Source organism: Orbicella faveolata, unplaced genomic scaffold (genome assembly GCF_042242905.1).
Source record: "Orbicella faveolata isolate gen_17 unplaced genomic scaffold, um_ofav_v1 contig_1, whole genome shotgun sequence".
Lineage (NCBI taxonomy): Eukaryota > Metazoa > Cnidaria > Anthozoa > Scleractinia > Merulinidae > Orbicella > Orbicella faveolata.
Genome location: NW_028301536.1, coordinates 15,467,501 through 15,484,091, shown reverse-complemented (window position 1 = coordinate 15,484,091; position 16,591 = coordinate 15,467,501). Strand labels below are relative to the sequence as shown.

Below are 16,591 nucleotides of genomic sequence, written 5' to 3'. Positions count from 1 at the left end.
TCACATTCTACGAGAATAACCCACTCTTAATGAGGAATTTCATCATCCTTTTATTAAAAGAATAGACGAGGTGACCAGCATTTAAATATTATAATTATCTGTAACGGTTTTTTTTTTTAAATTACGGTGCTTTTCATCAAAGCCATCACTCCTACTGTATACTGCCATATTTCTTTACGAGATGTGTAATCACGTCTCAATTTTGCCATAAGAAAAATGTTTTTCCGTACGTGCGTAGAATCAGGCGTTTGAGTGCGCAGGGCGTGGAGTTCGTTTTCCTTTGGCGCAGCCATTTATCCAAAGATAATAACGGCAGGTTTTCCCTGATCAAATCTTTACCAGGACTCTGCAAAGACTAACTGCATCACATTTTCTTGTAGTCCTCATAAAGGCTCCATTTTTCTGGTATATTTACGGTGAACGTTTGTAATGATAACTCACTTTATTCATGGTTAGCCCCGTCGTTCGCTCACACAGCCGTTTTAAAGTGCATTCGAGAAATTTTCCCAGACCTTTAATAGGTTTGGAAACATAAAGAAGCCGGACATTCTGTCGCGAGCACCCTTGATGATGCAACGACAAGTGAGATCTACTACCAGAAGTAAAGTAAATATTGTTTTGCGCAGGCGCTGATTGCCTACTTTAACTAACTCGAAACATCCCCTAACGATAACAATTAACACCAGCAAAATTGATGTGCAACCATAATCCTTAGCTTTCACCGTTTTCCTCGGTCACCCTTCACCGCAGTGCATGTAATGTCATCTACTCGTCCATTCTTATACTCGAACCATTCCCCCACCTTCCGGCTGTGGTAGTAAACCTTCGTGCAGATGGAGTTCACCGCCAGCACGTTTACCTTGGGTTCTGTTGGTGCCGGGTCCAGCCAAGAGGCGACGGAACGTATTCCACCAGTTTCACAACGCTCCTTGTTCAAAAAGTATCGGTAGTTATCTGCAAAAAGGAAACAGAAGCTAGATTACTCGAGCAAAAACCACATAGAATAGGTATGTAATAAAAAGAAACAAGGACAACACACACGAAGGAAAAGTTTATGTTAAGACAAATACCTGTTCCATTCATTCTGCCAAATTTCAGGCTTAACTTCTTTTTCAGCTTTTTCCAAGTGAATTCCAAGCCCGTCACTTTTATTTCGTCCTTAAAAACATAACCAGAAAAATGAAACAAATGAGATTTTCTTGTCTGAAACGACACTTGTTAGCTGTGTTAGATAGCTAGCATAGTTTTAGGAACCTACAAATGAAGAGCAGAATACCCAGTAGTTACAAAAACGTAAGCTGGCTTTGTACTGTCTAAGTTCAGTCAGATGCAAAAAAGAAATACCACTTGAGTTCTGCTTTACGCCACTTTCCCACCACTGACACCAATTGGGCCCGTTTCTCGAAAGCCAATGAAACGTTTCGGGCCCGCAAAACCATTTTAGTTAATCTGTATCTAAAAACAGAGTGGTCTATACATTTGAAGCTTCTTGTATGAAGGGAACCTCTGTACATATTAAGAAAATGTGATTAAAACAGCTCTGTAATAATAAGGCTTCAGATTTTGCTACGCTTTTCCGGATGCGAAAACTTTTCGGGCCGTTGGAGAGACGGGCCCTTAGCGCGAATTCTGCTTTGTATAAATCCAGTGATAACTTTGCTCCCTTCAACAGCGTTTATTTGAAAACCGTACAAGGTTAGATAAACAAACAAGTCTTACGTCTGATTGTGGAGGATAGAACTTGAAGGACAGATAATGGCCTTTTATACTGTTCGCCCTGCACTTTTGTTTGACGTATGGAGAATTTGGAGCTAACATCAGTCCACATACGACGCCCACTACTGCAAGGAAAATAGTTACAGCCAGTAACTTCTTCCACATTCCTAAAAATATGAAGAAAAACTTCAGTTAAATGCACCGTGTAATAAGAGTTGCAAATGGTTTAAAACTGGTTACTTTCTTAAAAGTGATCTTAACTCCGTTTAAATTCTGGATTTGTCAAAAAATGTTTGCCTTTGCTTAACTGACACCTGTGCCCCGTTTTTTTTTTTCTAGTACACAACAAAAAAATGTGTCGACTTCTCCTGCAGAGATTATATTGCCAGAATGCCAGCGCCTTTGCAGTAACCAAGCATGATCATCTGAAAGTCAGAACCAGTCAAGTGTGTGCTGACTAACCTTATAAGAGTCTAGTAAAAAATTATTCATGTCTATCGCATGAATAATTGTAGAAAATATTTCTTAAACGCCAGTCTCTTCTAGCGCATCTTGCAAAACTGAATCGTCGTGGAAATTTCACACTTTACAAACCTCTCCAGCCTCTCTGCATCCTGGTGATCCTAATACCAACCGTATCGATGCTGGACGTGAGATCGTCCTTCATTTCTTCAAGGCTGTGCCTAAGCTGTTCTAAAGCTCTCAGCTGCTCCTTAGCACCGATGCTCAGAATTAGAGACACGAGGCAGTCAACCTTGGACACACCAGGACCAGACGATTCGCCCATTGCGTAACCAATCAAGGTCTGTCTACGATTTCCTATATAACCAGTAAATAAAATGTAATTGCTAGGTTCTTAACTTAATCTGTATCGCGTGCTATTTTTCTGCAGATGAGGAGCGTTGGTTGCACCACTAACATCACTGAGCAAACTCTCAAACACGATCCTTTGGAAAGAAGGAAAGGGGGATGCCAATGCGAGATACTAACGTCTAACGAAGGAGCAAAAAGGTGAAGGCAAATTTACTAATAGACTCATTTTAAATCATCTATTATATAAACTCAGAAATTCGCAGAATAAAAAGGAAGTAAGCTCTATTTTCAGCTAAGAGAACAGCCACACCACAAATACAGCCCTGGCACCATGTAGCATACTCAGAGAAGTCGATGGTTTATCCAGATAAAACAAATGTTATACTTTAACAGTGAATCACTGGCAGACCTCTCTGTCTTGTGTAGCATAGTTACCTAGTTCGTGACTGGCTGTAGCCGTGCCGGGAAACTTATCACTGGGACAGGTGTAGATGAGCTCTCCAGTTCTCACTTTACCAATGACTTTAACCTGAATCTCTCCGATAATACACACAAGATCGGCGTCTAAACGACGAAAAGATGGACATAACCATGAGACAGTCTGGTCGCTTAAGAAAATACCAGCCACATCAAGCCAGGTAAATAAGGCTGATGTCAACCTTGCAACCCCTTCACTCTATAGCGACTACAATCACAATGAAGTTTATGGGCTGTCTAACTGAATTTCGTTTCAGCAAATTGCTCTATCTGCAACATACCAGGAACACACGAGTGACAATTTCTCCTCTTCAAGTTTAGGCAATAAATCATGAAAAAATGTTAAAATACAATTCAGAGTTCCTAAAGTTTAACAAGTCACTTGCTCACTCACTAGACTGTCAATGTAAAAGTTCGTCTCTCAGGCTAACAAGTGCTCACTTGCAGGTTCCCATAGAATAATGTCAGTGAAACTGATTCCAGACATAAAAGAGATCCAACTGTTGCGCCAAGCTAAGCTAAGGTATTTTTCTGTGACGGAGCAAATACACGCACTGAAGTTACGAAAGTCTGTAGCTCCAGTCGCAAAATTTTTCACACTTCTAAAGATCGTCTTGTGGAAAATGATAACCTGGACGCCGCTAGTTCTTAATTTTTGTGCGGTTTCGTCGTTACTACTTTATCTAAATTAGTTATCTGGTGTTTCTTGAGAGGGAACCTAAGCTTACAAGCCCCGTGGTTTTTATTAGTTTCCCTAACCATTTTGTTTTTCTATCCTTTAATATATAAATTGTAGTTTTGTATCTTCATTGTTATCTTGTATATTAATTTTTGTAATTTATTGTAATTGAATTCTGATTTTGTTCGTGTGGCAAATCAAGAAAATAAATTAAATAAACAAATAAACTACATGCAGTACAGGCCTTTGCCTTTCACGTACCATCATTTTCTCTGTCGGACCGTCCAGCCTTCCCCTTCAAGTATGCTGATCGACTTATCACTCCAGCTAGCCTAGCTTCGTGTGCATTGTCGCTCGTCAATAAATCGATCACAGTTTCTCCTGTTGGACTCTCAAAGAAGCCCACTACATCTCCCTCCTCGAATAGACTTTCATTACCTGGGTACTTCCGTTTGATGTAGTAAGCGATGTCGTGATTCGTGGTCTTTATCTGCTCCACTTCCAGTGTTTTAATTCTGGCAAACTCCGCTTCGAGATGTTGGCAGATAAATCTTGAATACCGAGCATCTAAGAGGATGAAAAAATGCCTCTACAATCAGTTTTGTTTTGTTTCCCGCCCGAAAAAACATTCTAAGTGTAGATGTCACATTGAGCTTCTGCTTCTCTGAAAAATCAAATTTGGACGCGTCTTACCGGAGGTTGAGGGGGCTTGTGGTGGTGGAGACACGACAGGCATCGAGTTGGTAGCTACTGAAATATGAAAGGGAGGTAAAAGACAACATTTCAATATAAAAAAAAAAACTTAACTAGGAGGCAATCGTTTAAAACCAGCATGGTATAAGCGTTCTCTACAGGTATGTCAGCAATAAAACACCCAGAGAGCGACATGCAAGTTTGTCAGCCATTTAACTGGAAAGTTAGCGCTTCGCGCTCGCGTAAATTGGCAAAAAGAATAAAAAACTATTGCTCTCTGCTAAGAGAGTATTACGTAATCACAGGGCTCTTGACGTCAAAATCAAAATGATCGACGTAAGGCAACCTTATTTCCAGTGTACGTCTAACCTTCTCAGATTTTCTCGTAGCCACCTATATAGACGTTCTTTAGGGCTCGTCACGCAATCTCATAGGAGGAGTGCGTGACGAGCCGTAAGAACGTCTCGGTAGGAGGCTCTTTTTCCCGAAGATTGTAGAAGACGCGAGGAAAACAAAAACCGCCGGAAATCAAACGAGCACGAACGCAAGGATATCTGGCTTTATCTTGCATTTTGATCCTTTTTAAAACATGTTTGATTTAGTTTTACGCAGTGAGGGCGGCGGTGGCAAGGGGAGGGGACTAAAAAGTGATCTTTTTTTGTCTAAAGAACTACCACTTTCAAATCAGGCATTTTCTCGCCCGCTCCGCGGTTTCTCTTGCGCTCCACGTTTCGCCCGCTAGTTGACAACCAAGAGAAATAAAACGACTATGGGCAGACTATTGGGTAACCTGATGGAGAAAACCAAGCATACTCCATTGTAGAAACTCAATTACAACGACTATCAAGGTGTTCTCATCGTCTACCTACGTTTTACAGTCTTGGCGCTCTTGAGGACAAACTCATATGGATAAAGAACCGCAGTAGTTCCATCGATAAACTGAAGACAAACTTTGAGCTGGAATCGGTTATACTCCAAGCCTTTTGTCTTCTCTAGTTTGTAAACCTCCTTACTATCCGATGTCTTGTAGACAGAATCGAGGTCAAATTTGCAAATATACGTTGGAATGGTGCCTAAAAGTGCAAGTTGTATTAAGTGTAAAAATCATTTTATTTAAGTTTTAGAGTACCAAGCACTGCTGGGATGATTGAGGTCACTAGAAATAAACGAAGTTATATTTCAGAAGAGTAAAAACTTGTTACCAATTTCAACTGGTGCCGGGGAGGCTGTCCTGTTCTGTTGGGGAGTGCGGGGTGAGGGGGGGGGGGGGGAAGTCTCCTATAAAAATGACGGGAGCGTTCGTCGTATCTTTTTGTCTAATTTGTCAATTGGCACCTCTTAGAGGGCTTAAATATAAAATGACGACCGTTAAAGTTATTTCGGGCTCCTTTTAGGTACCAAACAACATTCTGGGAGCTTGAAGGGGGTGGTTTCAAAATTGCCAACGAGCCCCACCGTCAGCTATGTAGGGGAGTTCCATCCCTCGCCTAGGGGAGTTGAGTAGTTGAACTTGCAAACCACGAGATCAAATCCAGCTAGTGAATAACCCCGTTCCCAGATCTCTGGTAAGCTTTGCCTACAAGAGATCTAGGGACGAGTTTCGCCTGTGTTTGAACCAGGGACCTCCACATTCCAATCTAGCCTCCCGAAATACTCGGCCATGCTGTCTCCACAAAAAATAAAACACAAACACCATGCTAGGCTCTTAGCCCGGCTACATGTGGCGTAAAGCATCACAACCAAACGGTTAAGTGCACGCACCAGCTAATTGAGTGATGTCCAGCTTAGTAATTCTCGTTGGTCCCACTCCGTATGAATTTGGATCTTTCGCCATAAGCTTCTTCTCCGCCTCGAATTCACGCATGACGTACACATGCAGTTCTTGTAATGCAAGCTTAGTCTCTATTTGCATGTCAACCTAAACAGAAACAAACAGCAACTGAGATCGACGATCGCGACCGAGTGGAAGTTTGGGAGAAGGAAAAATGCTGTGGGAACACCAACTGAGGGCGAGTGTTTCCACAGCTTTTTATTGTTACCCCAAGACTTTTGCAATCGTTACTAAACTCGATAGAAAGACGGATAAAATGTTATCTTTTTCTTTTAGAAAATACTGCGAGAAAAGAAAGGAAAACCACTTGCTATGTCAACAGCTCGTGTTAGCTTTGTGTTTTTCTCGCGTTATAAAAGTACGGCTTTTAGCGCGCGGTTTCTTACAGCGTGTTTTCTAAAAGGCATTTTTGTATGTGAGACTAGTGTTCGTCCATTCAATTAAAAACTATTATTATAGCCAAGAATTTTATGTGGTATTAGTTATCACTAGTTCAAAACTTCTATCAAAAGTTAAATTTGGTAGATTTTTAAAGGAACTTTAGTCTGTCGTTCATTCTGTTTGTTGGATTGCTTCAGGTTGTGAATGGGTCGCGATCGATTGTAAAGTACACGTAGTTGTGGAAATTTATCGGAGTACAATTTGATGTTTCAGTTCTGAGTAGGTGAACATGTGAAAAACTCCAGTTTTATCTCAGAATGTTCTAACTTTGGACTGAATTCAGAGCAATTGAGGTTCTCGTTAGATATTGCTACGAAGTAACATGCCGAAGTTGCAACCTCGTTCCCAGGGTCTCTCATCTTCGCGCACCCTGGAGCGAGAGAGGTGGGCGGGAGATGAGAGAACCTGGGAACGGGGTTGCCGTAACTGTTAGGTTCATACGATAATATAACGAAAACGGGATTGATTTTTCCGACTCTCGCGCACTTAACGCATACCTGTCCGTTTTGAATTCTTTGTTCTGAATATTTCCCTCTGGGTCCGTGCTTTTTTTGTATCTTGTCATACTCTAATCTCGGATTAAGGATCATGATGCTCGCTTCACTGCGATGAGCAGAGGTCAACTGAGGCCTTCTGGTTGGGCGTCTCGTATGTTCAGCTCCACCAACAGGTAAACTGGCGCTCAACGAGTAATTTCCATTAGGTGTGTCAGATGATTGATATCGGCAAGGCACGAGCATGGCTGCACTCGAGAGCTGCTCTGGACTTGAAACGTTCATCGGCGCATAGTTGGGGATACCCTCTAGGAGCACGCCAGAAGTTGTAACATTTTGGACAGTACAAGGAGACGGCGTGTTCACGCTTCTGACGCTCTCAGGAGGGGTGGGGCAAACGAAGAGAGGATTGTAGCCCGTTGCAATCTCAGACTCCTCGAATGTAATGTTTTCAAAAATGTTGGGCGAAAAATTTGAATTCATGGTCTGATCTGAAATCGAAACAAACACAAAAAAATAATGGTAAATAGTTAGCACAGAATTGTATCATCGATCTTACAAGCTTTTCCACGACAGCAACTTCCCTGTATTACTCTATCAATCAAACATTTGTTTTTGCTATTCTAAAGGAGAAATAGGTCAGGGTACTATTTTTGGCGATTTTTGCCGTGTTTCTTTCATCAAGACTTCAATTAACTAGTTTGAAATTGCAGCTTCGATCAGCGCTGGACAGGTATTCACTTATTTCCGGTTATTCGCATTCCAGCTTGACTTCCCTAGCTTGGTTTCATTTTTTTCCTCTGGTGTTCTAAACTACTTAAACATTTCATATGGCAAGTTAATAGCATGACCAAGATGAATCCCCTTTCAAAGCTCGCTATCTGTTTAAGCCACTGCAACACATTCCCGAGACAAGCCTTCTTTTCTATACCTGTATTGATGAAAAGTGAAGGTAATAACATAGCCGTCTCTGTCAAAACAGTGATTATGTAACTAGTGCCGAATAGCACGTACTTACGTAATCATATGGCTATCTTATCAAAGGCGGAACTCGTGCACTAGCGCGGAACTTTAGAGCGGTGTTCACTTGAGCATCGTAAAACCAAACCCAATGTTATCCCTGGCCAATCACAAAGGCACAGACAATTCATTGAACCAATCAAAGCATGAGCGTGCGGCTCACGACTGGTTTTCGTTTTTACTTGTGATTGGCTGAGAAAGTAGCGGCAGATCTTTAAACTAATCACGTTATGTAGTAAATCAAAACCAAAGAAAACTTGAATTACTTTCGATACTCAAGTGAGAACAGCTGTAACACAAGTCTTAAGACTCTTTCGAGCTGTTTGACGTTGACTCTCGAAACTACCTGTTTATGTTTCCTTTGCGATGTGTTTCACTATATCAGTCAAGTTCATAAACGGAGCTAAACCTTCAAGTCTCTCAAGGATATTTTGCAGTTCATTCTCGAACTCACCCAAGCCATTTGAAACAAATTCAATCAAATTACATCGCGCCACTTGTTTACGCTTTGAATAAACCCAATTTCCGGCTGACACTGAATTGGCTTTTGTAACTAATGAAAATGCTCGGTTCTAGGTAAAGAGCTTTTTCTCATGAGTGTCAACGATCAAGATTAAATCATAACTGACCAACTTCAACAAACTCAGTTGACGTGATGCACCAATCAGAACACCGGCCGAGAAAATGTAACCGGCACCAAGGGCGGGAAAAGGCGTGAAAGCTGCGTCATGACTGGTTTTGGTTTGATTCCTGATTGGTTTAGAAGCTAGTGGTTAATTGTCATTTAGTTTTCTGGTTTGATAAGAACATGTGACCAGGATGTTCTTCCTAACCAATCAGTGATCTCATTAAAAGAAGAAACGAAAACAATCTCAAATGACATTCCGTAGGCAACTGAAAATGGGTTGCCTTAATCAAAGCGTGCGCACAGTGAGGACAAACGAAACGAAAAAAGAAGCTCACTGTTTTTTATAAGTCTTAAATCAGGGCCAACAACTTCTTGCTGTTCCTTACTCAATATTTCAATACGTTACTAATCAAACGAGTGTTTAATAATTGGTCCGGCCACAGGCGTTTTCCCGCCCTTGATGCACTCATCAACTAGACGGGGTACTGCCGTAATGTGCCAGAATTAACATTCAACGAAATAACGCAAAATTTCAAAACACAAACCCTGGGCTACTTTTTGCTTAAAGGTCTTTCTTAGCGGGGATGGATGATAGCCTGGCAGACGAGAGGGAGGGGGCGAGGCTCCTCACCCAGGGTGGCCATAGCGATCAACCAAATGAATATCAAATATATCAAAACATCCTGCAGTGATGTCGAATGCAAAAAAGCTGTAAAGCAGGGGCCCATAATTAGAGAAAAACTGTCAAGAGCTAACTCCAAATGTATATGACCATGGGCTCTTTATTGGGGGAGGATGGCTTATTATCGGGTGCTTTGCGCTAGAAATTTTGGAGGGGGCTTATTTCTAGGGACAGGGTTTGATTTCAGAAGTTTACATCGATTTACAGAGAGGATTCTTGGTTAAGACTGAACCACTGAATGAACCACAGAATGCATTCGTATTGATAAAGTCTCCGTGGTTTAAGCCCGGGGGGGTTACTCCTAAAAACGTTGGGTAGGTGTGTGTGGCCCACTTCCCAAAACCCTTACCCAATTTATGATCAAAATCTGCGAGTTTTGCTACCCTAATCATGGCCTGGCCAAAAATTCGATAATCTATTTATGACCTTTGTAGCTGGCACAGTTGCCCTAAACATAAGTTATGAAGGGCTTTTGTCGACGGTCTTATCGATAATGATGAAAAAGTAGCTTCTTCTAAGAAACATACCCAATTCAAGACTAGAGTGCTAAAGCCATACCCTGTTTAAGACCAAAATGGCCAAAATCGATACCCTATTTATGACCGAAACGGCTGAAAAACCCTACCCTTTGGGGCCGCACATACCTATATAGCCCATATAAGGGAGTACCCTCCTCCCCCTCCGCGAGTTTAAGTTGGTTGATTGAAAAAAGAAGATCAAGGAACATGGAGCCACAATCCTTGTTCGGTGTTTCCGTAAAAAATTACGGCTACTAAAAATTGGCTACCGTGTTGTGGCCACAGCCGGAAAGCAGGATTCGAGCACGTTCCTCCGGAACCTGCGATAAAGGAAACTCAATATCATGGTTAAATGAGCTTCGGAAGATTGTGGCACGTACCTGCCGCAACACTCTCCATCAGTTCTTTGACTATGCATTCTGCGTCCGGCGAAGACGGCAAGGGACTATAGGCTCGGCTGCGTGGGTTAGCCATGCTGCCTTACACTGTTAGTAAAATGATGAAGGAAAAAAAGTAGCGGAAATAAAGACCCATGTGAATAAATTGCTGGTAATAATTTTGGATAAATAAAAAAAAAATCAATGCAGCTTCCTGCAGATGCTTTTACAGGAAAAACTTTCAAAAGCAGAGGGTCTTCAGAAAAGGAAGCACTGATCACCGACAAGTAATGAATATTTATGGTGTTTACTGCTCGCCAGGGGTTAAAAATTTAGTTTTAAGTTCAGCTGCAGCTTGCTTATTGCTCTTTTCAAGGCATGGACCATTAGATTTTTGATGGAGGAGGGAAGTTGGCGTGAATTTTAGCTGCTTGACGCTTTTTCCTCTTTCCAGCCCCACAAAAAAAATTTTCTTGCCAGATCAATACTACTTTTATTTTATAATCTGAAGTCCTTACTCGGCGATATTTTATTCGTTTTATATAGTCTTTTCTTTTTTATTTCAAGAGCGTTCTAGATCGATCATCAACTGAGCGTACAAACTAATTTCATAGTTATCAAAACCATTTTCTCTCGCTTAAGCCCGCAAGCAAGCTCTCATGGGCTGCGACACGAGGCTAGTTTTGGATTGACGAATCTCACTATGTCGTAACCCAGGGCTAGCAAAGGACCCTCGACCCAGCAAAAACAGCTGGAATGACACTAAACTTAAGCTGGAATAACACTAAACTTAAGTTAAAGGAAGAAATTTAATTTCTGAGAGTCGGACCACGCAGTAAAACCTTTAAGTGGGCATAAAGATTATTTCACTTCCGGTCTTCCGCTGGCATTCACTTCAATTTAAATACTTTACTGTGTTTAAAACTTATGATAATAATAGCTCAAGATTCTACGTAATTGGCACACTAGCAACTCGTTATTCCAGGGTTTTCTCTCTCCAATGTTTCAGTTTAGTTGCAGATATTGTCTCAGAATCATTCAGCATCATTCAGAAACGCTCACAACCTCTGTAGAAATCGAAACTTCAAAAGGAAGTACAGGTAGCGAAATTGCACGCGAATCGTATCTGTTACAACTGCACGAACGCAAACTTAACTCAGTATTCGACTTAACTTACCTTCTTGAGGTATTTTCCCTCGTTCTTTCCAAGCCCAAGTTTAGTCTGTCTTCCTTAGCACGAATGACTACCGAAACCTGACATTTTCTTTCCTTTGTGGGAACTTAACCAAGTATGACGTGATTAAAATCCCCAATACTGTCAAACAATAATTTTCGGTTTCGAACCATTCATGTATTTATTCTGGACGAGCGACAAACTACTCTTACACAGTTTTACTCAGCATTTTCCTTTGTTGAAATAAATTTTGGAAAAATAAAGCATATTTGTGTTTCTGAGATTGAAAATAGACAAAGGCAATGCAACAAGTGAGACAAACAAAATTTTGGTGCTGGGGATGCAAGTCAAATAGTCGATATCTCGAAAGGTTTTCTCAGCATCCTGAACCAATACTGCTTTTGACGTAAGGTACAATTAACTTCCTGTTCATTAAAAGTCGAAAACTGAAAGGATTCGAAACCGCAGAACTGGAACATAATGAACAAACTGGCCTAATATGGAAATAGGGTTAAACAGTCCAACCATTCATGACTACTGAAGATTTTAACCAATCGACCAACAAACATTTGGCAGTTTAATCCGAGTACAAGCCTGACATGAACTCGTGCTGCATTTAAATTTGCAAACTTTACTAATTACATAATTTTGCACGAGAGTTAAGAAGCGGAAACGCGTCCAGTATCGTCTACAAATCAACAGAAAAATAAATTGACAAAAAACAATTAAAACTGAAGGTTGATTAACTGATCACAAAGGATGACAGAACCTAAAACAGTCAAGAAAGTGGAAGGCGAGAGTCGGGTGTCTCCAAAAGTTTTAAACAGTTCGATATAAGCTCCTGCGAACGTGCACGTTTGTCGTGCTCTTTCGGTTTCTAAGAAGCTTGGCAAAAATTCAAAACATCTCTCACAAGCAATCAGAAGTTCAGTCCACTGATGACAGTCGATAACAGAAACACTACGCCGTTTAGAAACATAACATTCCGACATTTCACTGCTCGTAGAGAAGCCAGATTTCCGCGTTCAGTTTGGGCGATAAATGGTCCTTTATGAGCTATGTTTTCGGAATGCTAGTGGTTACAAAAATCCGCGAGGGACCGGACATTTTCCCGCCTAAATCTAGGATATAAATAATATTATGACAAACTTTACCCTTGACTTAGTCCCTATAGTCTCTTCCGTTCCTGTACTCGTGATACAGAGCCTTGAAGGTGAAACCCATGTAGGCACAAATATGAAGCATCACTAAAAAAATGTCCTTAAAAAAAACAGCTCATTAAATCACTATATTGTCGCCAGATCAACGGTCGACTTTTTGGTCAAAACAGTTCTAAAAAGGGATGACTGGATACCTTCGCTGTACACAGGGGCCACACTGGGTAAAGATTTGCCTTTTTTCACACTGGGAAAATGGGATTTTGGTCTCTGCAACTGAGGATCATAACTAAAATTTGGGACTGGGATTTGGGCAAAATGTGCCGGTTGAAAATGAAATTTACACGAGAAATTTTCAAGATTTTTGAGATGCTTTGTTTACATGGATGAAGGGAAAGATAAGGATGGAAGGCCTTAAAGAAATTATTTTTCATTATTATTATTATTTTTTCGTGTCTGGGTGTGGCTTTGTTTGTCCCCCCTCTTTCCTTTTTTTCCTTTTTCTTCACTCCACTACAAAACCACTCACCGAAAATGCCCCCCTTAAATGTGCCCTGGGTACCACAGGCTTGTAATTAATGCAGTTCAAACATGATTTATTGTCTGCGGGTTAGTTTTGAGATGGTCAGATGTTTATCAGGAAGGAAAAAGACAGAAAGCTGGGCAATAGAGGAGAAAAAAGGTGGCAAATGAAGATTGGGTGAAAATAAAAATTTGCTTTACAAGGGGTATTATTTGCTGTACAGAAACCACTGTTAGATGTTGCGTTTTCGCGTGTGTCTTGGGCAATTTTTTCTTCTTTCATCTATTTTCCCTCCCTTAACTTCCATCCCATTTTATACAAATTAACCAATTATATCCCCTCAAAGCTTTTCATCTACCATTTATATCTCCTTGGCATCATTTGATTTTACAGCTTTTTGTAAGATGAACAGGTTTTTCATAGCACCTGCCTACTTTAGCTTTTTATTAAAGAGCAAGAGGAGCTACGCATATAATCACTGATAAGGTTCAACATGATTCATCTCAACTCAGTCCCCTGGCGACACACAGACAGCAAACAGTGGACATAGTAATACATAGATTCTGCCTGATGACCCATAGTGAAGTTAGCTATGGCAGTCAATAGCAGTTTTGAGCTATCCCAATTTTCCCCAGTTCCACATAACAGGAAAAACAAACTGACACAGTGCAATGAAAAAATATATTGAAATTATGATGCATGCAATGAGGTCAGACATTTACCCAACATCATTGGACACTCACTCATTCCACAATGTAATTTGTTTTGGAACAGAGTGGATGCTTGAAATAGCTGCTGCATAAAAACTACAGTGTTGAGTGATTAATCAGTCTGGATTTATTAAAATTACTTGGATTTGGAAATAATAACTTATTTATTAGAATTAAATTTATATAATGACCATTAAGGAATGTTGATTGGAAATAAAAATGGCATCAAAGAGTTTTATAGTCTCTTATTAAACCCAAGGATGTTTGACATCCATAGGCTTGAATAGGTTAAATGGCTTGCAACTTGAAAATCGCAAGCGAACTGTATAATACTGTTATTTCATTTTGCATTCAAATAGTTAGCTTCAAATGCTCATGCTATCTTTCATGGGAGTCTTCAGTACTAGCAGACTTCTCCAAGAAATGCTTGTTTAGTCCCCGCCGGTTGCGTGCAATCTCGACTGCATAAAATTGGATCCTCGTAACTGTAAACAGACACGCAAGTAAGGTTAAAGGGGTTAGGACAGCGCTTGCATATTGAAATAATAGTTGCAAAAGATAGGCCTTGCACACTTCACCAGAATAGATAGCCAAACAAATATTTTTTTTCCTGTGAAACTACACTTCAATTCTTTTTATGTTGCTAAGGGGAAAGTTGCTAAAATAGTGGGGTTACCTATACATGTGTTAAAATGGGAAGTAATCACAGCTATGGAAAACAGGTCTACAAAGTGTAGAATCAAGACAGAGATGGCATATAAATTTAAAAAAATAAATAAAAATGGTTAAAACAAGTTAGGCTTAGATGTTAAAGCATGAATTTTTCAGGCTTCCTTTGAAGCTGTTTAAGATCTCTTTTAGTTTCATTCCTTGTGTGTATATGCCATCTGATATCACATGGCTAATGTCGCTTTGTCATTTAACAACCATGCCTTTCACTAAAATTCAAAATAAATTATACTTTTCTACATAAAGTATACAGGTCTACCAAGCCATCAAAGCTACTACTTGTCTGTGATTCCAGGCTAATTAGTTAGCCCCATTTGTATGTTGTCTTACCTAAGATGGTGTTTTCTGCATCATAACCCTTGCTGCAGTCAATTCTGAAGAGAACAATAACAACATAAAACCAATATTGTGGGCTGTAAGTTGTGAGTAGCTGAAAGTCGTGGAAGGGTGGAGTCAGAGATACGAGTTCCCACTTTACTTGGCCCAAGGCAAGGCTCAGTTTATCACATTTCTTGACTTGTCACAGACTTTGAACAAAAAATGTTTGCTGACTTGTATCCTTCGCTGTTTTACGAACAATGATTCAACTGAGAGAAAACTTAACCTGAATTTAAGCTGTTTCCTTGAGTTGCACTCTCTCAAGAGAATTTCAGAATTTGAACTTATGCAATAGAACAATTCAGAAAATATCAAATAGATATGCTACTCTGTGCTGGAATATTTCACTCAAAATTACACATGATTATGCATATGTTTTAGAATTTGACCAATCAAAGTCATTGCCTGGTTTTTGGACAGTTACATCAACAGAAGGTATACATGTAAGCAGCCCATTGTTTTAAAAATGTCTTTCTTGGGAGTGTGTGATCACTGAAATTCAGGTTAAAAGAATACTAACATACCTCAAAAGAGTTCCAAAATTATAATCTTCTATCTTGCCTTCATACATGTTACAAAATGGTCGCCATTTCTGGATAGATAAGAAAAGGAAACATAGGCATAAATTTATTGTGTATTACCTTGAAGTTTTCTAATCAGACAACCATAATCAATGATCAAAAAAAAAAAAAAAAAATCAATGATCATTGTTAACTTGATCATTACACTTTCTAGTTCTTGGCTCCTGGCTGGATGACAGGATTTATGCAAACCTCCCCATTTTGGGGCTGTGACAATCGAGTCAAAATGTAAGTCAGTGTAATAACAAGCTTGAGTGATGTAATCCATTTTTCTAGGGACACATTACCTTACTTCATGAGATCACTTACATTACAACATCATCATGTAGTAAACAGGCTTACCACTTTGGCTTCTTCAGATTTGAAGTCCTCAGGTTTTATCACATCCACCTAGCAAAATTAACGTGGACAACATGTCACATCACAAAATGACAACCAGCCCTACTCCTAACTACTTGTGATAGATTCTAGATACAGGGAAATAACTTACAAGGGACATGATATCTCATAGTTAACACCAGACAATCCCACCACAGATGCAGTACATTACACAAACCAGTAAAATACAGTCATCCTTCTGATTGCTTGTATAATCCATATAATGGATGACATTTTCTCCCACTTCTACAATTATTAGCAATAGCAAAGATTTAACCAGCATGACAGCAGGGCATTTTCATCACACAGTTATACATTAATCAAAGGTCACAAAATTATGTAATACTGTACTGTTGGTTTATTTTCAACTACCATTTACAATAATTATTACTGTATTTATTGGTACTGAACATGATTTACCTTTAACATTTTGAAATAACGTTTAAACTGTCTGTATATGTCATCATCAAACCTGTAGAAAGAAACTGAATTAAGAAAAATATTCTACATGCATGCGCAGTGTAACAAAAACTATTACTCAAGATACATGTACAATAATTTCTTATCAAGGCTTTTTTGAGGTTGCTACAAC

At 39.8% G+C, this 16,591-nt stretch overlaps 2 protein-coding genes across 7 annotated transcripts in view; both read right to left on the bottom strand.

Moving 5' to 3' along the window:
* Positions 1 to 30: 30 nt before the first annotated feature.
* Positions 31 to 12,811, bottom strand: LOC110049451 (uncharacterized). Of its 5 annotated transcripts, none has more exons than XM_020755249.2 (12): positions 12,698 to 12,811; positions 10,373 to 10,477; positions 7,148 to 7,635; positions 6,140 to 6,296; positions 5,248 to 5,451; positions 4,379 to 4,435; positions 3,947 to 4,252; positions 2,965 to 3,093; positions 2,311 to 2,535; positions 1,720 to 1,883; positions 1,071 to 1,158; positions 31 to 954 (listed from the first exon to the last, which is right to left on the bottom strand). In XM_020755249.2, the coding sequence occupies exons 2-12, from the start codon at positions 10,464 to 10,466 to the stop codon at positions 719 to 721; spliced, it is 2,148 nt and encodes a 715-aa protein (XP_020610908.1). In that variant the 5' UTR covers positions 10,467 to 10,477; positions 12,698 to 12,811; the 3' UTR covers positions 31 to 718. The 5 variants fall into 5 exon arrangements, with proteins under 5 accessions (XP_020610908.1, XP_020610899.1, XP_020610922.1 ...); XM_020755240.2 differs by lacking the exon at positions 12,698 to 12,811 and adding an exon at positions 11,547 to 11,977; XM_020755263.2 differs by lacking the exons at positions 5,248 to 5,451; positions 12,698 to 12,811 and adding an exon at positions 11,547 to 11,979.
* Positions 12,812 to 13,885: 1,074 nt separating this feature from the next.
* Positions 13,886 to 16,591, bottom strand: part of LOC110049504 (protein PBDC1-like) — a 21,548-nt gene continuing 18,842 nt past the window's right edge. For both annotated transcript variants that reach the window (XM_089291778.1, XM_020755302.2), the window contains exons 5-9: positions 16,420 to 16,471; positions 15,964 to 16,011; positions 15,565 to 15,632; positions 14,993 to 15,036; positions 13,886 to 14,418 (exon numbers count right to left, since the gene is read on the bottom strand). In XM_089291778.1, the coding sequence (XP_089147904.1) occupies positions 14,312 to 14,418; positions 14,993 to 15,036; positions 15,565 to 15,632; positions 15,964 to 16,011; positions 16,420 to 16,471 (319 nt within the window). In that variant the 3' untranslated portion in view covers positions 13,886 to 14,311. The remainder of the gene's footprint in view (positions 14,419 to 14,992; positions 15,037 to 15,564; positions 15,633 to 15,963; positions 16,012 to 16,419; positions 16,472 to 16,591) is intronic.

What these genes read in the sequence shown, in the direction of transcription:
- LOC110049451 (XM_020755249.2), bottom strand. Translation starts at nt 10,466, where the DNA reads ATGGCTAACCCACGCAGCCGAGCCTATAGTCCCTTGCCGTCTTCGCCG. An exon ending in GAGCGCCAAGACTGTAAAAC is followed by an intron (nt 4,436 to 5,247) that starts GTAGGTAGACGA and finishes TTCATATTTCAG; the next exon opens with TAGCTACCAACTCGATGCCT. An exon ending in GTCCGACAGAGAAAATGATG is followed by an intron (nt 3,094 to 3,946) that starts GTACGTGAAAGG and finishes TTCGTCGTTTAG; the next exon opens with ACGCCGATCTTGTGTGTATT.